Source organism: Symphalangus syndactylus, chromosome 1, assembly GCF_028878055.3.
Source record: "Symphalangus syndactylus isolate Jambi chromosome 1, NHGRI_mSymSyn1-v2.1_pri, whole genome shotgun sequence".
NCBI classification, from domain to species: domain Eukaryota; kingdom Metazoa; phylum Chordata; class Mammalia; order Primates; family Hylobatidae; genus Symphalangus; species Symphalangus syndactylus.
Window position 1 is genome coordinate 109,639,372 of NC_072423.2, and position 25,985 is coordinate 109,665,356.

The window sequence follows — 25,985 nt, forward strand, 5'->3', positions numbered from 1 at the left end:
TCAGATCTAAGCTTCTGAGCCTGCAACATCCAGACTGGGAAGTGAAGAGCATGGAGGATCTTACAGGAATGGGTTCTCAAATTGGAAAAAACTACTACAGTCCTCCTTTTCTTTTTTTCCTTTTGACTTTAGTTCCTAAAAAAAGGGATTTGGCATATGTATTACTGAGGTCTTATTTCTCAGACAAACTCTCCTTGCCAAGGGCTTTAAGCACATGTGCTACACCATCCATCTGAGGTGTTATGTGAAAGATATGTAAGGATCTCTTGGGTCTGAATTAACATTCATAAAGCCTGAGAGACGTTATTAGTCTTGCTACTTTCTATTTGGCTATGCAATATATAGAAGGGAAGAATAGGGAGAAAAAACCTACCCAAATTCTGCCACATGCTGAACAGTTCATAGGCCATCATTACACGCATGTCCCCATACCTAAGAATAGTAACACAGGAGCCAACCGTTAGTGGGAGAAGGTTCAGGAAGATAGGGCTGCAAACCCATGAGGTCAGTACTTCAGCACTGTTTGTTTCTAATGTTTCCCAACGTGCTAAGCCATTGGGCTCTCCACTGAACTCCCACACTTGGGTCCCTGGGAAACCACCCAGCTGAGAACCTTGTGGACCTCTGAAGGAACTCTCATGGAAACATAGCCCTATTTGGCCAAGCGGTAAGGAGATGAATATAAGACATTAAGACATTTATCTTACTTATCTAGAATCTTCTTCCTTTTGGCTGAGGTGATAATTTCTAGCTGAAGGCTTGGCTGATTTATGAATAGAACTGCCAGGCTAAAATAAGAATTCCACACCTAGAGAGACAGAGAAAGAGAAAACGTGACAGTCTAAGAACTTAATCTTGTAGGGAGAGTTACTAAATACATGCATGTAGCATAGAACCCATTTTACAATCTTAAGATCCTCATTTTTTCCCTTTTAAACATCTTTGCAAACAAGAATTTTTCTTTTTTTCCCCCTTGACTCCTTCTGAAGCCAATTGTGTTGATGCTGGACTAGAAAGCGTACTCATGAAGTTTGGCTACCAACACTTCCAACAGGGGTATCCCAGGTCATATTCTAATCATCATCAGGCTTGGAAGCTGTTTGATACTATGAATCTATTAATAAAGCAAAAAACAAGTGAGCTTGGTTTTGGCTTTCTAAGGTTATTGCAATAATAGTGATGGATTTCAGGAGTGCCTACCTTAAAGTCAAAGTCAGTCTCTGTGAAATTCTTGTGCAGTGCAGAGGACAGGTACTGGACAGTAGTGACTATAATACTGCAGTAAGGAAACAAGGCATTGGCAGAATTAAAAGACTAACAATGGCATCTGATGGCTTGGTATCAGCTGTCTATAGCCTGTGTGCAAACTTCTTGAGTACGATTTGTTCCCATGTAAGATGTGACTATAAAGGAAAGAGAAAATGGTACAAACTCTATAGAAAAAAACTCTACAGAAAACCAGTCTTGGAGAAATGCCCCACAGTTGGCAGGACAGCACAGGACATCAGTGGGTTCTAGACCTAGTTCTGTCATTACCTGGCCTTCATACTTCTCTCTGGGTCTCATTTTCCCTGCCTATAAAAGGTGGTAGGAGTTCGATGGTTCTTTAAGGTTTCTGCCAGTTCAGAGTAGTTCTAGTATTTTGGGGACCTCTGGGTAATCAAGAGATATTATGATCACTTTGTAGGACTTAGAACATAATTTTATTATTATACTGGATAACAGAGGTTTCTATAGTTAATAAATCTTTGCTTTTGTCATATACTATTATTTTCATCTATGTGTCATTTGAATTCAGCTCTTTTGGTCTAGCTTGAGTAATCACTCTCAATCTTAGCCTGGGCACATAGAAGGGACAATGGGAGGCTGTCCTGCTGGAACAAGAGAGTGAAGTGGAGAGGAAGTCTAGTGGGACAGTACGTTTCATTACATAGGGCCTTGGCTACCTGGCAAAGAGACTTACGTCTAACAGTGGCCACCTCTGCTTAGATGCAGAAGAACATGACAAAAACAGTGCATTAGAAAGACTAGTCCACCCCTAGGGGGGTGAAAAATTTAAAGGGTCAAAGCTCTGAAAGAAAAAGCTGCTCTTGCGGGATAAGCTGGGGAGCCTGAAGTGCTCTGAATGGAGCTAAGAGATAGAAACAAGAAAGATTCAAATGGAAAAGTCACTATTTGAGGAAGTATCTGTGCAACTTTGTTTACAATCATCCCTCTATTCTTTATAAAACATTTGTATTTTGGAAAAAGTTACAGTGCTTATAAAAGGTGTAAAGTGGAAAGACCATGCTAGTATCTTGCTAATATATCTAACAAACACTTTCACTGTATTTTATATGTCAATATAAAAGGCAGATCAGTGGGAGGAAACAATGGGCTAGAGTGTGGAGGCCAAGCAGCCTTCTTCTGAATAGAGAGAGACCAGATGAGCCAGCCCCTTACCACATGCATCATTTGTCTGGTTTGCCAGGAGGAAGCACAAGCTAGAAATATAAATGAGGCAGTCAGGTTAGGATTATCTTTAGAGTAAATTCTATGTCAGTAATCAGAAGTGGTCAGAGCCTTGCAGCCAGGTCTCAGGTGGATAACTGGCACTGTCTATGGGAGGCAAGCACTGCCTGGTAGACAACACAATTCAAATTGAGAAGAAGGCTTGGAATAATGCCTAAACCTACAGGGCAGCAGAGGCCAATGGGCCACTGAGCAGGCCTTCCTCAAGGAAGAACCCTTCTCTGGATATTATATTTCACATCCTGAAAATTTCCTTCTGTATGCTTACGGTGCCATCATCTACTAAACACAAAAATATTTTTCCATTTGCCCTCTCCTCTCTGTTCCCATGGCCCTGGCCTTTATTTGTCTTGCTCATGTGCTCCCTCTCTGAAATACACATACTCTTCTTAGTCTGAGAACAGCTCAGTGATGCTGATACAGAGCCCTTCCATACTCACTTGCTTGTGAGCAGTCTCATTACCATCCAGTCCCGAGGGAAGACACTCATCTTCATCAGGTTCCGGAACACGCAAAAAATCTTCAGCAGAAATTCCTGACAGCAGAGGAAAGCTGATGTGAGATACCACCACCACAATATCCATCTCCTCAATAGGCCACTTCTGGCCACTAGATCACGACAATGGGTGGGACCAGTGACTTAGATCTGGTTCTCTCTGTGAGTTGTTTCTCTCTTAGAGGGCTACATGAGAGTGAGTTCTGGGTACTCTCACAGGCCAGATGGAAGCAGACCCAAACTGTGCAGAACAGAGGTAGCTCTATACCCACAGTGCCCAAAGCAGCTCTATACCCACTTTATACCCACAAAGCCCAAAGCATGGGACAGACTAAGGTCTAGCCAAACTGGTGTCCGACTGATTCCATGGGCTTCATTTTCTGGGGCATGGCCCCTGAGCGTTTGATTGTAAGAACATGCTTTTTTGGATATTAAGAACACAATGATGGGAGAGGTACTTTAGGAATGGCAGAGTAAAGACCTCTGAAAATCTGCTTGTCCATGAAAGCAATGGGGTGGCTAATACTGGTTAACCAAAGGCTTGTGACAATCTAAGAAATGTTTACTCAAGAAAAATGGATGAATAATAACAATGAGTTTTGTTGCATTTTTAACTTGCACTATTCCCATCCCCTCCCACCTCCACAGCAGCCTTAAAAACAAGCTGCTGTAGAATCATGAAAGTCATGAAAACCAGAGCCTAGCAGCCATTAGAAGGGACAGAATGGTTTTGGAACTCCTACAAAAAGTCCCGACCCCCAGAATTGTTATTATTTGACCTGCTTGGCAGCTTCCTGGAAAAACTCCATTCATAGGGTTTGTCTTAATTTAACCTGACTCAGAGCTCACTCAGTGAGGAAAACTCTATACCCAAGGCATTTGTTGGAGGAAAAAAAAAACCATATAATTTAACATCCCAGCTGCATGAAGCAGCCAGGTCATTTCAGGCAAACCAGAGAATGGCTAAAAAAAATTATAAGGAAAATCTGAGGAATGAAATATCCATAGGAGGCCTTGAAAAGCTCTGACATATTCCTGGGAATCTAGAAGGCCACACATGAGTGCAGGTCTGTGCACATTTCTAGGGAAGGCCTGAGAAGGCCTAATCTCTCACCTATGCTGACCTTGAGGCTCTGGGCAAGCAGGAAGTGAAGGCTACGGCCGAATTGAAAAGTGCTGGAGCAATGACAGTCAGCCCCAACACATACATATAAAAAAACCCTTAACAAAATGTGGAGAGTGATTGATTTAAGACATTTAAGAAAATCTCTGTTCAGTTATTAGCTGATCATTAACTAACTGCATGGAGACTTTAGTGACTGCATATAATTAAAAAATATCAATATTAAAGAATGGGTCCAGGCATGGTGGCTCACACCTGTAATCCCAGTGCTTTGGGAGGCTGAGGCAAGAGGATCACTTGAGGCCAGGAGTTTGAGACCAGCTTGGGAAACATAGCAAGATCCCTATCTTTACAAAAAATTAAAAAATTAGCTATATGTGGTGGTGCATGCCTGTAGTCCAAGCTACTCAGGAGGTTGAGGTGGGAGGATTTCTTGAGCCCAGGCAAGGTTGTAGTGAGCTATGATCACATCACTGCACTACAGCCTGAGCAATACAGCAAGACCCTGTCTAAAAAAATCCCAAAAAGCAATGAGTCCAGTAATGTCACTAAAAAAAGAAACAAGCATCATCAACAACATAAAGCAATAAAAAGCAACAATAACAAGCCCTGGGGATGTGGGGAAGGGATCTGATTTCCAGAGTTGCCAAATTATTTAAAATGTCCAGTTTTCAACAAAATATTATAAGATATAAAAAAATAGGAAAGTATGGCCCACACACAGGCAAAAAGAAGTAAATAAAAACTTTTCCTGAGGTAGCTCAAACACTGGACTTGCTTGGAACATACTTTAAACAAAGAACTGAAGGAAATCACACGTAAAGAATTAAAGGAAAGTGTAAGAACAATGACTCACCAAATAGAGGATACCAACAAGAAGGGTAGAAATTACTTAAAGTACACCAAATATAAATTCTAGGATTGAAGAATACAATAACTGAAATGAAAAATTCACTAAAGGGGCTCAGCAGCAGATCTGAGCTAGCAGAAGAATTAGCAAATTTGAAGCCAAGTTAACTGAGATTATCTCAAGTAGGAAAAACAAAAAGAAAAAAGAATGAAGACAAATGAACAGAGCCTCAGATACCTGTGGGGCATCATTAAGGGTATAAACACACACACAGTGGTAGTGCCAGAAGGAAAAGAAAAAGAGAAATGGGAAGAAATAATGGGCAAAAACTTTCCAAATTGATAAAAAAACTTTACACAGCCAAGAAGCTCAACAAACTCTACAGGGGATAAAATCAAAGAGATTCACATATAGCCACATTAGAATCAAAAGTGTCAAAAGCCAAAAATAAAGAGAATCTTGAAAGCAGCAAGATAAAAACAACAAACAACCCTCAATAATATTAACAGGTGACATCATCAGATATAATGGAGGACAGAAGGCAGAGAGCAGAAATATTCAAAGTCTGAAATGAAAGACCATCAACAAAGAATCCTATAGCCAGCAAAACTACCATTCAAAACTAAAGAAACTGCAAAGCACAGTGGCTCATGTCTGTAATCCTAGCAGTTTGAGAGGCTGAGATGGGAGGATTGCTTGAGCCCAGGAACTTGATACTAGCCTGAGCAACATAGCGAGACCCCATCTCTACAACAATAAATTAAAAAAAGAAAAAAAAAAGAAAAACTAGCTGGTGTAGTGGTGTGCACATGTAGTCCCAATGACTTGGGAGGCTGAGGTGGGAGAATCGCTTGAGCCTGGGAAGACTGATGTGGCAGTGAGCTATGATTGTGCCACAGCACCCCAGCCTGTGTGACAGAGAAAGGCCCTGTCTCAAAAAAAAAAAAAAAAGAAGAAGAAATCAAGACATTCTCAGGTAAAAACAGAGAGAATTTTCTATTTGTAGACCTGCCCTATAATAAACACATACACATACATACACACACACACACACACTGAGGGAATTAAAATGGCATACTAAATACATTTAACACAAAAGAAGGCAGTAATCGAGAAACAGATGAACAAAGGTGGCATAAGACCTATATAAAGCACATAGCAAAATGGCAGGTGTAAAACCTACCAATTACCTTTATTGGCAATTACAGTAAACATAAATTAATTAAACACTCCAACTAAAAGATGGAGTTGGGAAAAATTAATTTAAAAATATGATCCAACTATATCTATAAGGTACACACTTTAGATTTAAAAGCACAAATACATTGAAAGTAAAAGAATGGAAAAATATATACCATGAAAATATTACCCAAACGAGAACTGGTATGGCTATATTAACAGACAATATAGACATTAAGACAAAAATTTTTGTTAGAGACAAAGAAGTATATTTTTATAATGATAAAGGGGTCAATTATGTCTGGAAGTTGTAATTATAAACATATATGCAACCTAAAAACACAGCCTCAAAATATATAATGCAAAAACTGATGGAATGGAAAGTAACAGTAGACAATTCAACAATAGTTGAAGACTTGATATACCACTAACAGTCAGGACAACTAGACAGAAGATCAGCAAAGAAATAAAAAACTTGAGCAATATTATAAACTATCTAGCTCTAACAGATGTCTATAGAACACTCCATCTAACAACAAAATACACACGTTTTCCTCAAATGCACATAGAAGGAAAAATATGTGCATTCCCTTCTCTAGGATAGATCATATGTTAGGCCATAAAGAAAGTCCCGATAAATTTAAAAGAAGTAAAATCAGAGGGGTGAGGATGGCCAGCTAGAAACAGCTGCAGTTGGAGGGTCCCACAGAAAAGAACCAAAATGGTGAGTGAACCCTGCAGTGGCAACCACAGTATCTAGGTTCTCTCACTGGGAATGACTAGGTGGTTGGCGTGACCCATGGAGAGTGAGGAAAAGCAGGGTGGTGCGATGGCTCACCTGGGAGCCACATGGGGTAAGGGGGCCCCCCACCCTCAGCCGAGGGAGGCAGTGAGGGATTGTGCTACCCAGACTGGGAAACCATGCTTTTTCCACAGATTTGTGCAACCCATAGATCAGGAGATCCCACTTGTGAGCCCACGCCACCAGGGCCTTGGATCCCAAGCACACAGCTGTGTAGATTCTCAGCGGCCACTCAGCTGGAAGCTAAGACAACTGAGTTCCCCCTAAGTGAGGGGTGGCAGCCATCACTGCAGCTGCCTGCTGTCTGAGACAACTGAGCTCCTGAGGGGGAGGGGAGGTCATCATCACTATAGCTGGCCGCTGCCTAAGACAAATGAGCTCCCCAGGAGAGGGGCAGCAGGCATCACTATGGCTGCCTGCTGCCTAAGATGATTAGCTCGCTGAGGGAGGGGCAGCAGCCATTACTGTAGCTCCAGTTTACAGTTTTTCCCCTGCTGGTGCTGGGGAAACTGGACGGTTTGGATCCAAACTGCCACACTGGCTGTGGCAGACTGTGGCCAGACTGCCACTTTAGGTCGGACCCTGACCCATTCTTCTTCACTGGGTGGGGCCTCCCTGCAGGAATTTCAGCAACTCCAGCCAGGGGTTTAGGGACAGAACTTTGATCTCCCTGGGACTGAGGGGTGGCTATGGTCTCCGTGGATCAGCAGACTTAGTCTTTCCCCCTGCTAGCTCTGAGGAATCCAGGCAGCCCCGACAAGTGGGATTCCCCCCAGCACAGCACACCCCCTCTGCCAAGGGGCAGCCAGAGTGCTTCATTAAGTGGGTCCCAGATCCCGTGCCCCCTGACTGGGTCAGACCCTCCAATACGGGTTGCCAGACATCTTATATAGGAGCATTCCCACTGGCATCAGGTCAGTGCCTCTCAGGGACAGAGATCTCAGAGGAAGAAGCAGGCAGCTATCTTTGCTGTTCTGCAGCCTCCTCAGGTGACACCTCCGGGTGTGGGAGGGACCTAGGTGAATAGGGTCTGGAGTGAACCCTCAGCAAACCAGAGAAGCCCTACAAAAAGGGGCCTAATTGTTGAAAGAAAAACAAACAGAAAGCAACAACAACAGCATCAACAAAAAAGTCCCCACAAAAACCCCATCCAAAGGTCAGCAGCCTCAAAGATTGAAGCTAGACAAACTCATGAAAATGAGAAAGAATCAGTGAAAAAGCACTGAAAACTCAAAGAGGCAGAGAGTCTCTTCTCCTCCAAATGATTGCAATACCTCTCCAGCAAGGACAAAGTACTGGGCAGAGGCTGAGATGAATGAATCGACAGAAGTAGGCTTCAGAAGGTGCGTAATAACAAACTTCGCTGAGCTAAAGGAGCATGTTCTAACTTAATGCAAAGAAGCTAAGAACCATGATAAAACATTACAGGAGCTGTTAACTAGAAGAGCCAGTTTAGAGAGGAACATAAATTACCTCACGGAGCTGAAAATACAACATGAGAACTTTACAGTGTAAACACAAGTATCAATAACCGAACAGACCAAGCAGAGAAAAGAATTTCAGAGCTTGAAGACTATCTTGCTGAAATAAGGCAGACAAGATTAGAGAAAAAAAAATGAAAAGGAACAAACAAAAGCTATGAGAATATGTAAAAAGACTGAACCTACGACTGATGGGGGTACCTGAAAGAGACAAGGAAAAAAGAACCAAGTTGAAAAACATACTTCAGGATATCACCCAGGAGAACTTCCCCAACCTAACAAGACAGGCCAACATTCAAATTCAGGAAATCCAGAGAACCCCAGTAGGATACTCCACAAGAAGATCAACCCTAAGACACATAATCATCAGATTCTCCAAGGTTGAAATGCAGGAAAAAATGTTAAGGGCAGCCAGAGAGAAAGGCCAGGTCACCTACAAAGGGAAGCCCATCAGACTAACAGCAGACCTTTCAGCAGAAACCCTATAAGCCAGAAGAGATTGGGGGCCAATATTCAACATTCTTAAAGAAAAGAATTTCCAGCCCAGAGTTTCGTATCTGGCCAAACTAAGCTTCATAAGTGAAAGAGAAATAAAATCCTTTTCAGACAACCAAATGAGGAGGGAATTTGTCACCACCAGGCCTGCCTTGCAAAAACTCCTGAAGGAAGCACTAAATATGGAAAGGAAAACCATTACCAGTCACTGCAAAAAAAAAAGTACAAAGGCCAATGACACTATGAAGCAACTACATCAACAAGTCTGCAAAATGATCAGCTAGCATCATGATAACAGTATCAAATTCATATATAACAATATTAACCATAAATGTAAATAGGCTAAATGCCCCAATTAAAAGATACAGAATGGCAAACTGTATAAAGAGTCAAGACCTACTGGTGTGCTGTATTCGAGAGACCCATCTCATGTACAAAGACACACGTAGGCTCAAAATAAAGGGATGGAGGAAAATTTACCGAGCAAATGGAAAGCAGAAAAAAGCAGGGGGTTGCAATCCTAGTTTCTGACAAAACAGACTTTAAACCAACAAAGATAAAAAAAAGATAAAGGGCATTACACAATGGTAAAGGGATCAATGCAACAAGAAGGGCTATCCTAAATATATATGCATCCAATACAGAAGCACCCAGATTGATAAAACAAGTTGTTAAAGACCTATAAAGAGACTTAGACTCCCATACACAATAATAGTGGGAGACTTTAACACTCCACTGTCAATATTAGACAGATCACTGAGACAGAAAGTTAATAAGGATATTCAGGATTTGAACTCAGCTCTGGATCAAGTGGACCTGATAGGTATCTACAGAACTCTCCACCCAAAAACAACAGAATATACATGCTTCTTGGCACCACATGGCACTTATTCTAAAATCGATCACATAATTAGAAGTAAAACACTCCTCAGTGAATGCAAAAGAAATGAAATAATAACAAACAAGATCTCAGAACACAGTGCTATTAATCAGAACTCAAGATTAAGAAACTCACTCAAAACCACACAACTACATTGAAATTGAACAACCTGCTCCTGAGTGACTCCTGGGTAAATAATGAAAGTAAGGCAGAAATCAAGAAGTTATTTAAAACCAAAATCAAGAAGTTATTTGAAATCAATGGGAACAAAGAGATAATGTACCAGAATCTCTGGGATGCAGCTAAAATGTGTTAAGAGGGAAATGTATAGCACTAAATGCCCACATCAAAAAGCTAGAAAGATCTCAAATAAATCTTTCTAATATCACAACTAAAAGAACTAGAGAACCAAGAGCAAACAAACCCAAAAGCTAGCAGAAGACAGGAAATATCCAAGATGAGAGCAGAACTAAAGGAGACAGAGACATGAAAAAGCCTTCAAAAAAAAAATCAATGAATCCAGGAGCTGGTTTTTTGAAAAAATTAATAACATAAATGGACTGCTAGCTAGATTAATAAAGAGGAAAAGAGAGAAGAATCAAATAGACACAATAAAAATGATAAAGGGGATATCACCACTGATCCTGCAGAAATACAAACAACCATCAGAAAATACTATTAACACCTTTAGGCATGTAAATTAGAAAATCTAGAAGAAATGGATAAATTCCTGGACACGTACAGCCTCCCAAGACTAAACCAGGAAGAAGTTGAATCCCTGAACAGATCAATAACAAGCTCTGAAACTGAGGCAGTAATAAACAGCCTGCTAACCAAAAAAGCCCAGGACCAGATGGATTCATAGCTGAATTCTACCAGAGGTACAAAGAGGAGCTGGTACCATTTCTTCTGAAATTATTCCAAGCAATTCAAAAGGATGGACTTCTCCCTAACTCATTTTATGAGGCCAGCATCATCCTGATACTAAAACCTGGTAGAGATACAATAAGAAAAAGAAAACTTCAGGCCAATATCCCTGATGAACATTGGTGCAAAAGTCCTCAATAAAATACTGGCAAACCAAATCCACCAGCACATCAAATAGCTTATCCACCATTGATCAGGTTGGCTTCATCCCCGGGATGCAAGGCTGGTTCAACATACACAAATCAATAAAGGTAATTCAGCACATAAACAGAGCAAAAGATAAAAACAATATGATTATCTCAATAGATGCAGAAAAGAACTTTGATAAAATTCAACATCCTTTCATGATAAAAACTCTCAATAAACTTGGTATTGATGGAACACATTGCAAAATAATAAGTGGCATTTATGACAAACCCACAGCCAATATCATACTGAATGGGCAAAAGCTGGAAGCATTCCCCTTGAAAACCGGCACAAGACAAGGATGCCCTCTCTCACCACTCCTATTCAACATAGTACTGGAAGTTCTGGCCAGGGCAATCAGGCAAGAGAAACAAATAAAGCGTATTCAAACAGGAAGGGAAGAAGTCAAACTGTCTCTGTTTTCAGATGACATGATTCTATATCTAGAAAACCCCACTGTCTCAGTCTAAAAGCTCATTAAGCTGATAAACAACTTCAGCAAAGTCTCAGGATACAAAATCAATGTGCAAAAATCACAAGCATTCATATATACCCAAGGAGAGAGCCAAATCATGAATGAACTCCCATTCACAACTGCTACAAAGAGAATAAAATACCTAGGAATACAGCTAACAAGGGAAGTGAAGGACTTCTTCAAGAAGAACTACAAACCACTGCTCAAGGAAATCAGAGATGACACAAACAAATGGAAAAACATTCCATGCTCATGGATAGGAAGAATCAATATTGTGAAAATGGCCATACTGCCCAAAGTAATTTATAGATTCAATGCTATTCCCATTAAACTACCATTGACATTCTTCACAGAATTAGAAAAAACTACTTTAAAAGTCATATGGAACCAAAAAAGAGCCCGTATAGCCAAGACAATCCTAAGCAAAAAGAACAAAACTGTAGGCATCACACTACCTGACTTCAAACTATACTACAAGGCTACAGTAACCAAAACAACATGGTAGTGGTACCAAAACAGACACATAGACCAATGGAACAGAATAGAGATCTCAGAAATAAGACTGTATATCTACAACCATCTGATCTTCAACAAACTTGACAAAAGCAACAGGGAAAGGATTCCCTATTTAATAAATAGTGCTGGGTAAACTGGCTAGCCATATGCAGAAAATTGAAGCTGGACACCTTCCTTACACTTTATATAAAAATTAATTGAAGATGGATCAAAGACTTAAATGTCAAACCCAAAACTATAAAAACCCTAGAAGAAAATCTAGGCAATACCATTCAGGACATAGGCACCAGCAAAGATGATAAAAACATCAAAAGCAATTTCATCAAAAGCAAAAATTGACAAATGGGATCTAATTAAACTAAAGAGCTTCTGCACAGCAAAAGAAACTAATATCAGAGTAAACAGACAATCTATAGAATGGGAGAAAATTTCTGCAATCTATCCATCTGACAAAGGTCTAATATCCAGAATCTACAAATAACTTAAACAAACTTACAAGAAAAAAAAGCCCCATTAAAAAGGGGGCAAAAGAGATGAACAGACACTTCTCAGAAGAAGATACTTATGCAGCCCATAAACATATGAAAAAAAAGTTGAACATCACTGATCATTAGAGAAATGCAAATGAAAACCACAATGATACAGCATCTCACGCCAGTCAGAACGACAATTATTAAAAAAGTCAAGAAACAACAGATGCTGGTGAGGCTGTGGTGAAACAGGAATACTTTTACACTGTTGGTGGGAATGTAAATTAGTTCAACCATTGTGGAAGACACTGTGGCAATTCCTCAAAGACCTAGAAGCAGAAATACCATTTGGCCCAGCAATCCTATTACTGGGTACATACCCAAAGGATTATAAATCATTCTATTACAAAGATACATGCACTTGTATGTTCACTGCAGCACTGTTCACAATAGCAAAGACATGGAATCAACATAAATGCCCATCAACAATACACTGGATAAAGAAAATGGGTTACATATACACCATGGAATACTATGCAGCCATAAAAAGGAATGAAATCATGTCCTTTGCAGGGACATGGATGGAGCTGGAAGCCATTACCCTCAGCAAACTAACACAGGAACAGAAAACCAAATACTGTATGCTCTCACTTATAAGTGGGAGCTGAACAATGAGATCACATGGACACAGGGAGGAAAACAACATAGACTGGGGCTTGTTGGGGAGTGAGGTGGGGGGAGGGAGAGCATTAGGAAAAACAGCTAATGCATGCTGGGCTTAATACCTAGGTAATGAGTTGATAGGTGCAGGAAACCACCATGGCACACATTTACCTATGTAACAAACATGCACATCCTGCACGTATGCCCTAGAACTTAAAATCAAAATTTAAATTTAAAAAATTGGTTCTTTGAAAAGATCAACAAGATGGACAAACTTTTCGCTGCATTGACCAAGAAAGAAAAAGAGAACTCAAATTAGTCAAATTAGGAACAAAAGAAGTGACATCACTACCAATGTTATAAAATCAGAAAGGATTACATGGTTCTAGTATGAACAAATGCATGCCAACAAATTATATAACCTAGATGAAATTGACAAATTCTTAGGAAGTTACAGCTACCAAAGTTCATTCATGAAGAAATAGAAAATCTGAGTATACCTATTCACAAGTGAAAGATCCAATAATTAAAAAGGTTTTCACAAGAAAATTCTAGGACAAGATGGTTTCACTACTAAAATCTATGAAATGTTTAAAGAATTAATACCAATATTTGTCTTCTTCATTATATCTACTCTCTTTTTTTGTTTTTGAGATGGGGTCTCACTCTGTTGCCCAGGCCGGAGTGCAGTGGTACAATCACAGTTCACTGTAGTATCGGCTCCTGAACTCAAGGGATCCTCCTGCCTCAGTCTCTTAAGTAAAGAAAATCTCAACAAATTCAGCTGGGACTAAACTGGGACTATAGGCATGCACCACTACACTCAACTAAAAAAAAAAATATTACTATTATTATTATTATTTGTAAAGACAGGGTCTTGCTCTATTGCCCAGGTTTGTCTCCAACTCCTGACTTAATGCCTCCTGACTTGACCTCCCAAAGTGCTAGGATTACAGATATGAGCTACCATGCCTGGCCTGTTATATCTACTCTCAGTGTGAAGTGCTATCTTGTAGATTTAATTTACATTTCCTTAATGAGTAATAATGTGGAGTATCTTTTCTTGTGCATATTGGCTATGTGTCTGTCCTCTCTGGGGAAATGTCTATTCAAATCCTTTGCCCATTTTTAAATTGAGTTTTCTATCTTTGAGTAGTAGGTGTCTTTTTGAATATATTCTAGATCACAAGGTGTTTACTAGATGTATGATTTGCAAATATTTTCTCCCATTCTGGGGTTATCTTGATGGTAGCCTTTGAAGCACAAAAATTTTTAACTTTGATGAAGTCTAACTTACCTATTTTTTTCTTTTGTTGTTTGCACTTTGGTATTATATCTATGAAACCACTGCTTAACGCAACAAGATATACTACTATGTTTTCTTCCAAGAGTTTCATAGTTTTAGCTTTTACATTTAGGTCTGAAATCCATTCCTGAGTAGCTGGGATTACAGGTGCCCGCCACCATGCCTGGCTAATTTTTAAATTTTTGGTAAAGACGTGTTTCCCCATGTTGGCCAGGGTGGTCTCAAACTCCTGACCTCAGGTGATCTGCCTGCCTCGGACTCCCAAAGTGATGGGATTACAGGTGTGAGCCACTGCACCTGGCCCTACATGTGGATATTAAGTTGTCCTAGAACCATTTGTTGAAAAGACACTTCTTTCCTTACTGAATTATCTTGGCACTATTATAAAAAATCAATTTACTTTGGGAGGCCGAGGCGGGCAGATCACGAGGTCAGGAGATTGAGACCATCCTGGCTAACACAGTGAAACCCCATCTCTACTAAAAATTCAAAAAAATAGCCGGGCATGGTGGCGGGCATCTGTAGTCCCAGCTACTCGGGAGGCTGAGGCAGGAGAATGGGGTGAACCCAGGAGGTGAAGCTTGCAGTGAGCCAAGATCGCGCCACTGCACTCCAGCCTGGGTGACAGAGCAAGACTCCGTCTCAAAAAAAAAAAAAAAAAAAAAACGAATTTAAATAAGAGTTTATTTTTGGACTCTTCAGTTTTGTTGATCTATGTATGTATCTTTATGTCAGTACAAATCTTGATTACTGTTACTTTGTAGTAAGTTTTGAAAATGGGAACTGTGAATCTTTCAATTTTGTTTTTTCCAGGTTGTTTTGGCTGAGTCCCCAATATTTTGACACGAATTGAAGGCTCAGACTGTCAATCTCTGCAAAAATGCAGCTGGAAGTTCTTTTTTGTTCATTCTGATGATATTGTAACTGGGATTTTTTCTTAATTTCATTTTTTGAATCATTTATTGCTGGTGTATAGAACTATAGATTTTTGGATATTGATCTTATGTCCTGAAATCTTGAACTTGTTTGTAACTTTTGATAATTTTCTTGTGGATGCCTTAGAATTTTCTGTATATAAAATCAAGTTAGCTTGAGCAACATAGTGAGACTCCATCTCTTAAAAAAAATTTAAAAAGTTAGTCAGGCATAGTTGTGAGTGCCTGTAGTTCCAGCTACTTGGGAGGCTGAGGCAGAAGGATCACTTGAGCCCAGGAGTTTGAAGCTGCAGTGAGCTATGATCATGCCACTGTACTCCAGCCGGGATGACAGAATGAGACCTCACCTCCTAAAAAAAAAAGAATCAGGTCATCTGTGAATAGAGATAGTTTCACTTCTTCCTTTCTAATCTGAAGAGTTACCCCCACCCCTCAATGCCTTATTGCCCCAGCTAGACTCTCCAGTATAATAAACGAAAATGGCTAGAGCACACATCTTGCCCTTGTTCCTGATCTTAGGGGAAAGAAATTAATCTTTTGTTACGAAGTATGATGTTAGGTGTGTGTTTTTCATAGATGCCCTTTATAAGGTTGAAGAAGTTTGCTTCTATTTTTAGTTTGTTCAGTGATTTTATTACAAAACAAATATCAAAATTGTTGGCGGATTTTTTTTAATGCTTTTTCTACATTTGCTATGGTTTGGAGATGTCCCCTCAAAACCTCATGTTGAAATCTCATCCCCAATGTTGGAGGTAGAACATAATGGGAGGTGCTTGCGCCATAGGGGTGGATCCATGAAGAATAGATAAATGCCTTTCCTTGGGGAAAAGTGAGCTCTCACTCTATTAGTTCCCATGACAGCTGGTTGTTAAAGACAGCCTGGCACCTTCCCCCTCTTTCTTGCTTTCTCTCACCATGATGTCTCTGCACACACTGGCTCTCCTTCACCTTCTGCCATGAGTGGAAGCAGCCTGAGGCCTTTGCCAGAGACCCAATCTTAAACTTTTTCAGACATTAGAATTGTAAGCCAAATAAACCCTTTTTCTTTATAAAATAATCAGCCTCAGGTATTCCTTTATAGAAACACAAAATGGACTAGGACAACATTCACTGAGATGATCATGTGGTTTTGTCCTTTATACCATTTAAGGGTGTATTACACTGATTTTCTTTTTAAAAATTTTTATTTTAATTGACAACAATTATATATAATTATTAAACACAATCTGATGTGTCAATACATGTATACATTGTGGAATGAACAAATCGGGCTAATTAGCATATCCATCACCTCAGATATTTATCATTTTTTTGTGGTGAGAACACTGAAAATACTGTCTTAGCTATTTTGAAATATACACTCCATTATTAACTACTGTCACCATGCTATGTAACAGAACACCTGAACTGAAACTTTGCACCGACCAACGTCTCCCCTTTCTGTCTATTGCCCCCACCCCCAGCCTCTAGTAACCATCATTCTACTATCTACTTTTCGAGTTCAATTTTTTTTTTTTTTTTCTTTGAGATAGAGTCTCTCTCTGTCGCCCAGGCTGGAGTGCAGTGGCGCGATCTCGGCTCACTGCAAGCTCTGCCTCCCAGGTTCACGCCATCTTCCTGCCTCAGCCTCCTGAGTAGCTGGGACTACAGGCGCCCGCCACCACGCCTGGCTAATTTTTTGTATTTTTAGTAGAGGCTGGGTTTCACCATGTTAGCCAGGATGGTCTCTATCTCTTGACCTCGTGATCCACCTGCCTTGGCCTCCCAAAGTGCTGGGATTACAGGCGTGAGCTACCGCGCCCAGCCTCGAGTTCAATTTTTTTAGATTCTACACATAAGTGAGATCATATGATATTTGTCTGTGCCTGGCTTACTTCACTTAACATAATGTCCTCCAGGTTCATCCATGTTGCTGGAAATGACAAATTTTCCTACTTCTTTTAAGGCTGAATAGTATTGCCTGTGTATATATACCACATGCTAAAAATCTATTCATCTGCTGACAGACACTTAGGTTTTTTCCATGTCTCTGCTATTGTGAATAACAGTGCAATGAACATGGGAGTGTACATATCTCTTTGACATACTGATTTTAATTCCTTTGGGTATATACCCAGAAGTGGAATTGTTGGATTATATGGTAATTCTATTTTTAGTTTGAGAAAACTTCATACTGTTTTCCAAAATGGCTGTATTTACAATATCACTAATAGTGTACAAGAGTTCCCTTTTCTCCATATCCTCACCAAGTTATCTTTCATCTTTTTGATTATAGCTTATCTAACAAATGTGACATGATATCTCACTGTGGTTTTATTTTGTGTTTACTGATGACTAGAAATGTTGAGCATTTTTTCATATATCTGATGTCTTCTTTTAAGAAATGTCTACTCAAGTCCTTTGCCCATTTTAAAAATAGGGTTATTTGTAGTCTTGTTATTGAGTAGCTTGAGGTTCCTTGTATATTTTGGATATTAGTCCCTTATCTGACATGTAATTTGCAAATATTTTCTCCCAATCTGTAGGTGTTCTCTTCATTCTATTGTTTTCTTCACTGCGAAGAAGCTTTTTAGTTTGATGCAATCCCATTTTCTATTTTTATTTTCATTGCTAGTGCTTTAGGGATCATATCCAAGAAATCCCTGCCTACATCAACGTCACAGGTTTTCCCCTATGTTTTCTTCTAGTAGCTTTATCATTTCAGGTCTTCAATCCATTTTCAGTTGATTCTTGTATAGGGGGGTGAGATAAAGGTCTACTTTCATTCTTCTATATGTGGTTTATCCAATTTTCCTAACAACACTTATTAATAAGACTCTCCTTTTTTCATTGTGTGTTCTTGGCATCTTTGTCAAAAATCAATTAATGGTAGATGTGTGGGTTTATTTCTGGGCTCACTATCCTATTCTATTGATCAATGTGTCTGTTTTTATGCCAATACCATGGTGTTTTGATCACTATAGTTTTGTAATATGCTTTGAAATATGGTAGGGTGATGCCTCCAGCTTTGTTCTTTTTGGTCAACGTTGTGTTGGCTATTTGGGGTCTTTTTTGATTCCATACACATTTTAGGATTTTTTTTTCTATTTCTGTGAGGAATGACATTGGAATTTTGATGGAGATTGCATCGAATCTGTAGATTGCTTTAGGGAGTATAAACATCTTAACAATATTAATCCTTCCAATCCATAAACATGAGATATCTGTCCATTTATTTGCATAATCTTTAATTTCCTTAATCAATATTTTATAGTTTTCAGCATACATGTAGATCTTTAATTTCCTTGGTTAAATGTACCCCTGAAACCTGGCCAACATGGTAAAACCCCATCTCTGTCAAAAAATACAAAAAAATTAGCTGGGCGTGGTGGCATGCACCTGTAAACCCAGCTACTCAGGAGGCTGAGGTGGGAGAATCTCTAGAACCTGGGAGGTGGGGGTTGCACTAAGCCAAGATTGTGCCACTGCACTCCAGTCTGGGAGACAGAGGGAGGCCCTGTCTCAAGAAAAAAAAATTTTAACTCCTAAGTATTTTGTTTTTTAAAAATACTATTGTAAATGGGATGGTTTTTGTAACTTCTTTATTTTTGTAGAGAGGAGGTCTCACTATGTTGCCCAGGCTGGTCTCAAACTCCTGGGCTCAAGTGATCCTCCCATCTCAGCCTCCCAAAATGCTGGTATTACAAGTGTGAGCCACCACACCTGGCTTGTTTTCATAATTTCTTTTTTAGACAGTTTGTTGTTATTGTATAGAAACACAACTAATTAGGTGTTGTCTCCTGCAACTTTACTGAATCTGTTTTTCAGTTCTAACAGGTTTTTTTGTAGAGTCTTTGAAATTTTCTATATATATGACCATATCATTGGCAAACAGAGATAATTCTACTCCATCATTTCCTATTTGGATGCCTTTTCTTTCTTTCTCTTGCCTAACTGCTCTGGCTAGGACAGAAGTATTTATTACAGAAGTATTTAGTATTGTGTTGAACAGAAGTAGTCAGAGTGGGCATCCTTGTCTTGTTCCTGATCTTAAAAAAAAATGCTTTCAGTTTTTCACTGTTGAGTGTGAAGTTAATGATGGGCTTATCATATATATTTATTGTGTGAAGACCATTCTTTCTATATGTAATTTGTTGGGAATTTTAAAATCAAGAAATGAAGAATGTTTTATATGCTTTGCCTGCATTTATCGAGATGATCATTTTTTCTCCTTCATTCTGTTAATATGGTGAATCACATTTATTGATTTGAGTATGATGAACCAACCTTGTATTCCAGTGATAAATCCCACTTGAACATGGTGAATAATCCTTTTAATGTACTGTTGAATATAGTTTGCTAGTCTTTTGTCGAGGACTTTTGCATCTATATTAATCCATGTTACTGACCTATATAGCTTCCTTTTCTTGTAGTGTCTTTGTCTGGCTTTAGTATCAGGGTAATGCTAGCCCCATGAAATGAGTTTGGAAATATCCCCTCCTCTTCAATTTTTAAGAAAAGTTTGGGAAGGATTATTATTAGTTTGTCTGTAAATGTTTGGCAGAATTCAACTGTGAAGCCATCTAGTCCTGGGCTTTTCTTTGACGGGAGACTCTTAATTACTGATTCAAGCTCTTTTACTAGTTATTAGTCTGTTCAGATTTCCAATCTCTTCATGATTAAGTCTTAGTAGATATATGTTTCTAGGAATTTATCATTTTCTCCTAGGTTGTCCAATCTGTTGGCATATAATTATTTGTAGCAGTCTCTTATGATCCTTTATATTTCTGTTGTCAGTTGTAACGTCTTCTCTTTCATTTCTGACTTGACTCTTCTCTCTTCTTCTAGTCTAGCTAAAAGTGTCAATTTTGTTGTGCTTTTCAGAAAATAAAGTTGTTTAGTTGATTTTTCTTTTCTTTTTCTTTTTTTAGTGTCCATTTCATTTACTTCTACTCTGATCTTTCTTATTTCTTTCCTTCTGTTAACTTTAGGGTTAGTTTTTTCTTATTTTACTAGTTCCTTGAGATGTGACATTGGGTTGTTTATTTGAGATCTTGCTTCTTATTTGATGTAGGCATTTATTGCTATAAACTTCCCTCCCAGAGCTGCTTTTGCTGCATTCTGTAAGATTTGATATGTTTCCATTTTTATCTCTAGATATTTATTATTTTTGTTATTTTTATTTTTATTTCTGAGATAGAGTTTCACTCTTGTTGCCCAGGCTGGAGTGCAGTGTCATGATCTTGGCTCACTGCAACCTCCACCTCCTGGGTTCAAGCAATTCTCTGCCTCAGCCTCCCAAGTACCTGGGATTACAGGTGCCTGCCACCACGCCTGGCTAATTTTTGTATTTTTAGTAGAGACAGGGTTTCACATCTTGGCCAGGCTGGTCTTGAACTCCTGACCTTGTGATCCACCTACCTTGGCCTCCCACAGTGCTGGGATTACAGGCATGAGCCACCGTGCCCAGCCCACTGTCTCTTTTTATAATTTTTGACCTAAAGTCAACTTTGTCTGAAACAGTATAGCTACCCCTGCTCTTTTTGTTTCCATTTGCATGAAATGTTTTATATATATATATATTTATTATACTTTAAGTTCTAGGGTACATGTGCACAACATGCAGGTTTGTTACATATGTATACATGTGCCATGTTGGTGTGCTGCACCCATTAACTTGTCATTTACATTAGGTATATCTCCTAATGCTATCCCTCCCCTCTCCCCCCACCTCACAATAGGCCCCAGTGTGTGATGTTCCCCTTCCTGTGTCCAAGTGTTCTCATTGTTCAATTCCTACCTATGAGTGAGAACATGTGGTGTTTGGATTTTTGTCCTTGTGACAGTTTGCTGAGAATGATGGTTTCCAGCTTCATCCATGTACCTACAAAGGACATGAACTCATCATTTTTTATGGCAGCATAGTATTCCATGTTGTATATGTGCCACATTTTCTTAATCCAGTCTATCATTGTTGGACATTTGGGTTGGTTCCAAGTCTTTGCTATTGTGAGTAGTGCCACAATAAACATACACATGCATGTACCTTTATAGCAGCATGATTTATAATCCTTTGGGTATATACCCAGTAATGGGATGGCTGGGTCAAATGGTATTTCTAGTTCTAGATCCCTGAGGAATTGCCACACTGTCTTCCACAATGGTTGAGCTAGTTTACAGTCCCACCAACAGTGTAAAAGTGTTCCTATTTCTCCACATCCTCTCCAGCACCTGTTGTTTCCTGACCTTTTAATGATTGCCATTCTAACTTGTGTGAGATGATATCTCATTGTGGTTTTGATTTGCATTTCTCTGATGGCCAGTGACGATGAGCATTTTTTCATGTGTCTGTTGGCTGCATAAATGTCTGCTTTTGAGAAGTGTCTGTTCATATCCTTCACCCACTTTTTGATGGGGTTGTTTTGTTCTTGTAAATTTGTTTGAGTTCTTTGTAGATTCTGGATATTAGCCCTTTGTCAGATGAGTAGATTGCAAAAATGTTCTCCCATTCTGTAGGTTGCCTGTTCACTCTGATGGTAGTTTCTTTTTTCATCCCTTCACTTTCAGTGTATGAGTGTCCTTTAAGGTGAAGTGAGGCTACTATAGGCAGCATATAGTTGGGTCTTTAAAAAAAAAATCCATTCAGGAACTCTACATCTTTTGATTGGAGAATTTAATTTATTTACATTCAAAGTAATTACCGATAGGCAAGGACTTATTTACTAGTGCTGTTTTAATTGTTTTCTGGTTGTTTGTGGATCCTTTGTTCTTTTCTTCCTGTATTGCTTTCTTCCTTTGTGGCTGGATGGCTGTCTAGTGGTATGCTTTGATTCTTTTATCTTTTGTATATTAATTACAGGCTTTTGCTTAGTAGTAACTCAAGTGGCTTACATAAAACATCTTATACTAATAGCATTTTAGGCTGATAACAACTTTGATTGCATAAAGAAACTCTGTAATTCCCCTCCTCCTACCCTCCACCTTCAAATAGGCCCTAGTGTCTGTGGTTCCCTTCTTTGTGTCCATGTATAGCTCCCACTTATAAGTGAGAACATGCAGCATTTGGTCTTCTGTTCCTGCATTAGTTTGCTTAGGATAATGGCCTCTAGCTCCATCCATGTTGCTGCAAAAAACATAATCTCATTCTTTTTTATGGTTGTGTAGAATTATATGGTATATACATTCTTTTTTTAAATAACCTAGAGCTGTTTCTCTCTTTTGTCACTCCTGTCTTAAGTCATTTATACTCAAGTCTCTCATCTCTCTTCCCCCAGGCTACTCCCTTTCCTCTGTCTCTTTACTTCCTCCACCCATTTACTTTAAATACACACACATGTGCGCATACACACACACACACACACACACACACCTCTCCTGGGCTAGGCTGTTTCAGCTTAGGAAATAAAAAATAAAATCTGTTGGCTTATGAGTAGCCTTTACCTGCAGTTAGAGAGGCATACTGCTATCAAGGAAGTCAGCCTTTCATGCTCTCAGTTTCTTTCTTCTGGACCATTTCCTCTGCTCCTTTTCTTTCAAACTCATTTTCAGGAAAACTAGGCCATTAGTCATTTACTCCCTCATTCTAAGTGAGTTTTTGTCACTTGTTACCCTGAGTAAAAGGTATTTAAAAGCCTTTATGTTAACTTTTTTCTTTCTTTTATTTTAGGTTCCGGGGTACATGTGCAGGTGTGTTATATAGGTAAATTGAGCATCATAGAGGTTTGGTGTCCAGATTATTATATTGCCCCAGCAATAAGCATAGTACCTGATAGGTAGTTTTTTGATCCTCACCCTCCTCCCACCCTCCACTCTTAGATAGGCCCTGATGTCTGTTGTTCTCTTAATTTTTTTTTTTTTTTTTGAGACGGAGTCTCACTTTGTCACCTAGGCTGGAGGGCAGTGCTATGATCTTGGCTCACTGCAACCTCTGCCTCCTAGGTTCAAGTGATTCTCCTGCCTCAGCCTCCTGAGTACTTGGGATTACAGGCATGTGCTGCCATGCCTGACTCATTTTTGTATTTTTAGTAGAGACGGGGTTTCACCATGTTGACTAGGCTGGTCTCAAACTCCTGACCACAAATGATCCCCCTGCATCAGCCTCCCAAAGTGCTGGGATTACAGGCATGAGCCACTGAGCCTGCCTGTTGTTCTCTTCTTATGTCCATGAGTACTCAATGTTTAGCTTCCTCTTACAAGTGAGAACATGTGGCATTTGGTTTTCTGTGTTAGTTCACTTAGGACAATGGCCTCCAGCTCCATCCATGTTGCTGCAAAGGACATGATCTCATTCTTTTAAAATGGCTGTGTAGTATTCCAACGTGTATATGTACCACACTTTCTTTATCTAGTCTACCACTGATGGGCATTTAGGTTGATTCCATGTCTTTGCTATTGTGAATGGTTCTGTGATGAACACATACATGTGCATGTGTCTTTATGGTAGAATTATTTATTTTCCTTTGGGTATATATCCAGTAATGGGATTGCTGGGTTGAATGGTAGTTCTTTTTTAAATTGAGAAATCACAAAACTGCTTTCCATAATGGCTGGACTAATTTACATTCCCACCAGCAGTGTATAAGTGTTCCCTCTTCTCTGCAACCTCACCAGCATTTGTTATTTTTTGACTTTTAATTTTTTAATTTTAATTTTTACTATTTTGAGACAGGGTCTTGTCCTGTCACCCAGGTGGGAGAAATGTGGTACAATCAGCTCGCTGCAGCCTTGATTTCCTGGGCCCAAGCGATCTTCTTACCTCAGCCTCCCAGATAGCTTGGACCACAGGCACATGTCATCATGTCTGGGTAATTTTAATTTTTTTTTGTCAAGATGGGGTCTTGCTATGTTGCCCAGGCTGGTCTTGAATTCCTGGGCTCAAATGATCTTGCTGCCTCAGCTTCCCAATTTTTTTTTGACTTTTTAATAACAGCTATTCTGAGTGGTCTCAGATAGTATCTTGCTGTGGTTTTCATTTGTATTTCTCCAGTGATTAGTGATGTTTTTCATGTGCTTGTTTGCTGTATGTCCTCTTTTGAAAAGTGTCTGTTCATGTCTTTTGCCCACTTTTTAACAGAGTTGTTTTTTTGCTTGTGAATTTAAGTTCCTTACAGATTCTAGTTATCAGACCTTTGTCAGATGCATAGTTTGCAAATATTTTCTCCCATTCTGTGGCTTGCCTGGTTATTCTGTTGAGAGTTTTTCTGTGCAGAAGCTCTTTAATTAGATCACATTCATCAATTTTTGCTTTTGTTGCAAATTGCTTTTGGTATCTTTGTCATGAAATCTTTGTCAGGGCCTATGTCCAAGTAGTTCTTTTTTAAGTTATTTGAAAATCTTCCAGAGTTTTTATAATTTTAGGTTTCACATTTAAGTCTTTAATTCATCTTGAGTTAATTTTTGTATATGGTGTGATGAAGGGGTCCAGTTTCAATCTGCATATGGCTAACCAGTTATCCCAGCACCATTTGTTGAATAGGAAGTCTTTTCCCCATTGCTTCTTTTTGTCAACTTTGTTGTAAATGAGATTGTTGTAGGTATGCAGCTTTATTTCTGGGCTCTGTATTCGGTTCCTTTGGTCTATGTGTCTGTTTTTTGTATCTGTACCATGCTGTTTTGGTTACTGTAGCCTTGTAGTATAGTTTGAAGTCAGGTAATGTCATGCCTCCAGCTTTGTTCTTTTTGCTTAGGACTGCTTTGGCTATTCAGGCTTTTTTTATTCCATATCAATTTAAAAAAGTTTTTTTTTTTTTAAATTCTGTGAGAAATGTCATTGGTAACTTAATAGGAATAGCAATGAATGTGTAAATTGCTTTGAGTTGTATGGTCATTTTAACAATATTGATTCTTCATTCTTCCTAGCCATGAAGATGGAATGTTTTTCCATTTGTTTGTGTAATCTCTGATTTATTTTAGCAGTTTTGTAATTCTCCTTGTAGAGATCTTTTACCTCTCTGGTTAGTTTTATTCCTAGATACTTTATTCTTTCTGTGGCTATTGTGAATGGAATTACATTCTTGATTTGGCTCAGCTTGAATGTTGTTGGTGTATAAAAATGCTACTGATTTTTTACATCGATTTTTGTATCCTGAAACTTTGCTGAAGTTGTTTATCAGATCTAGGAACTTTTGGGCAGAAGTTATGGGGTTTCCTAGGTAAAGAATTATAACATCTGTAAACAGAGATAGTTTGACTTCCTCTCTTCCTATTTGGATGTGTTTTCTTTCTCTTGCCTGATTGCTTTGGCTAGAACTTCCAAACTAAACTCTTTTTTTATTTGAGATGGAGTCTTGCACTGCTGCCTGGGCTGGAGTGCAATGGCATGATCTTGGCTCACTGCAACCTCTGCCTCCTGGGTTCAAGCGATTCTCCTGCCTCAGCCTCCCAAGTAGCTGGGATTACAGGCGCCCGCCACCACACCCAGCTATTTTTTTTATTTTTAGTAGAAACGGGGTTTCGCTATGTTGGCCAGATTGGTCTCAAACTCCCGACCTCATGATCTGCCCGCCTTGGCCTCCCAAAGCGCTGGGATTACAGGTGTGAGGCACCACACCCGGCCTTACCCTCTTTTTAAAATTTCTTTTTGTTCCTCAGATTATATAATTTTCAGTGACCTGTTTTTGATTTCACTAATCCTTTCTTCTGCTTGATCTAGTCTGCTGCTGAATCCTTTTATTGAAATTTTCAGTTTAGAGTATTCTTCAGCTCTATGATT

The 25,985-nt window shown here is 39.2% G+C and overlaps 1 protein-coding gene across 7 annotated transcripts in view; it reads right to left on the minus strand.

The window, feature by feature from the left end:
- The window catches only part of DOCK3 (dedicator of cytokinesis 3), a 677,098-nt gene that overhangs the window by 72,599 nt on the left and 578,514 nt on the right, over positions 1–25,985 (minus strand). For all 7 annotated transcript variants that reach the window (XM_055275673.2, XM_055275643.2, XM_055275636.2 and 4 more), the window contains exons 28-31: positions 2,952–3,046; positions 1,201–1,276; positions 708–808; positions 374–432 (exon numbers count right to left, since the gene is read on the minus strand). In XM_055275673.2, coding sequence (XP_055131648.1) covers positions 374–432; positions 708–808; positions 1,201–1,276; positions 2,952–3,046 — 331 coding nt within the window. The remainder of the gene's footprint in view (positions 1–373; positions 433–707; positions 809–1,200; positions 1,277–2,951; positions 3,047–25,985) is intronic.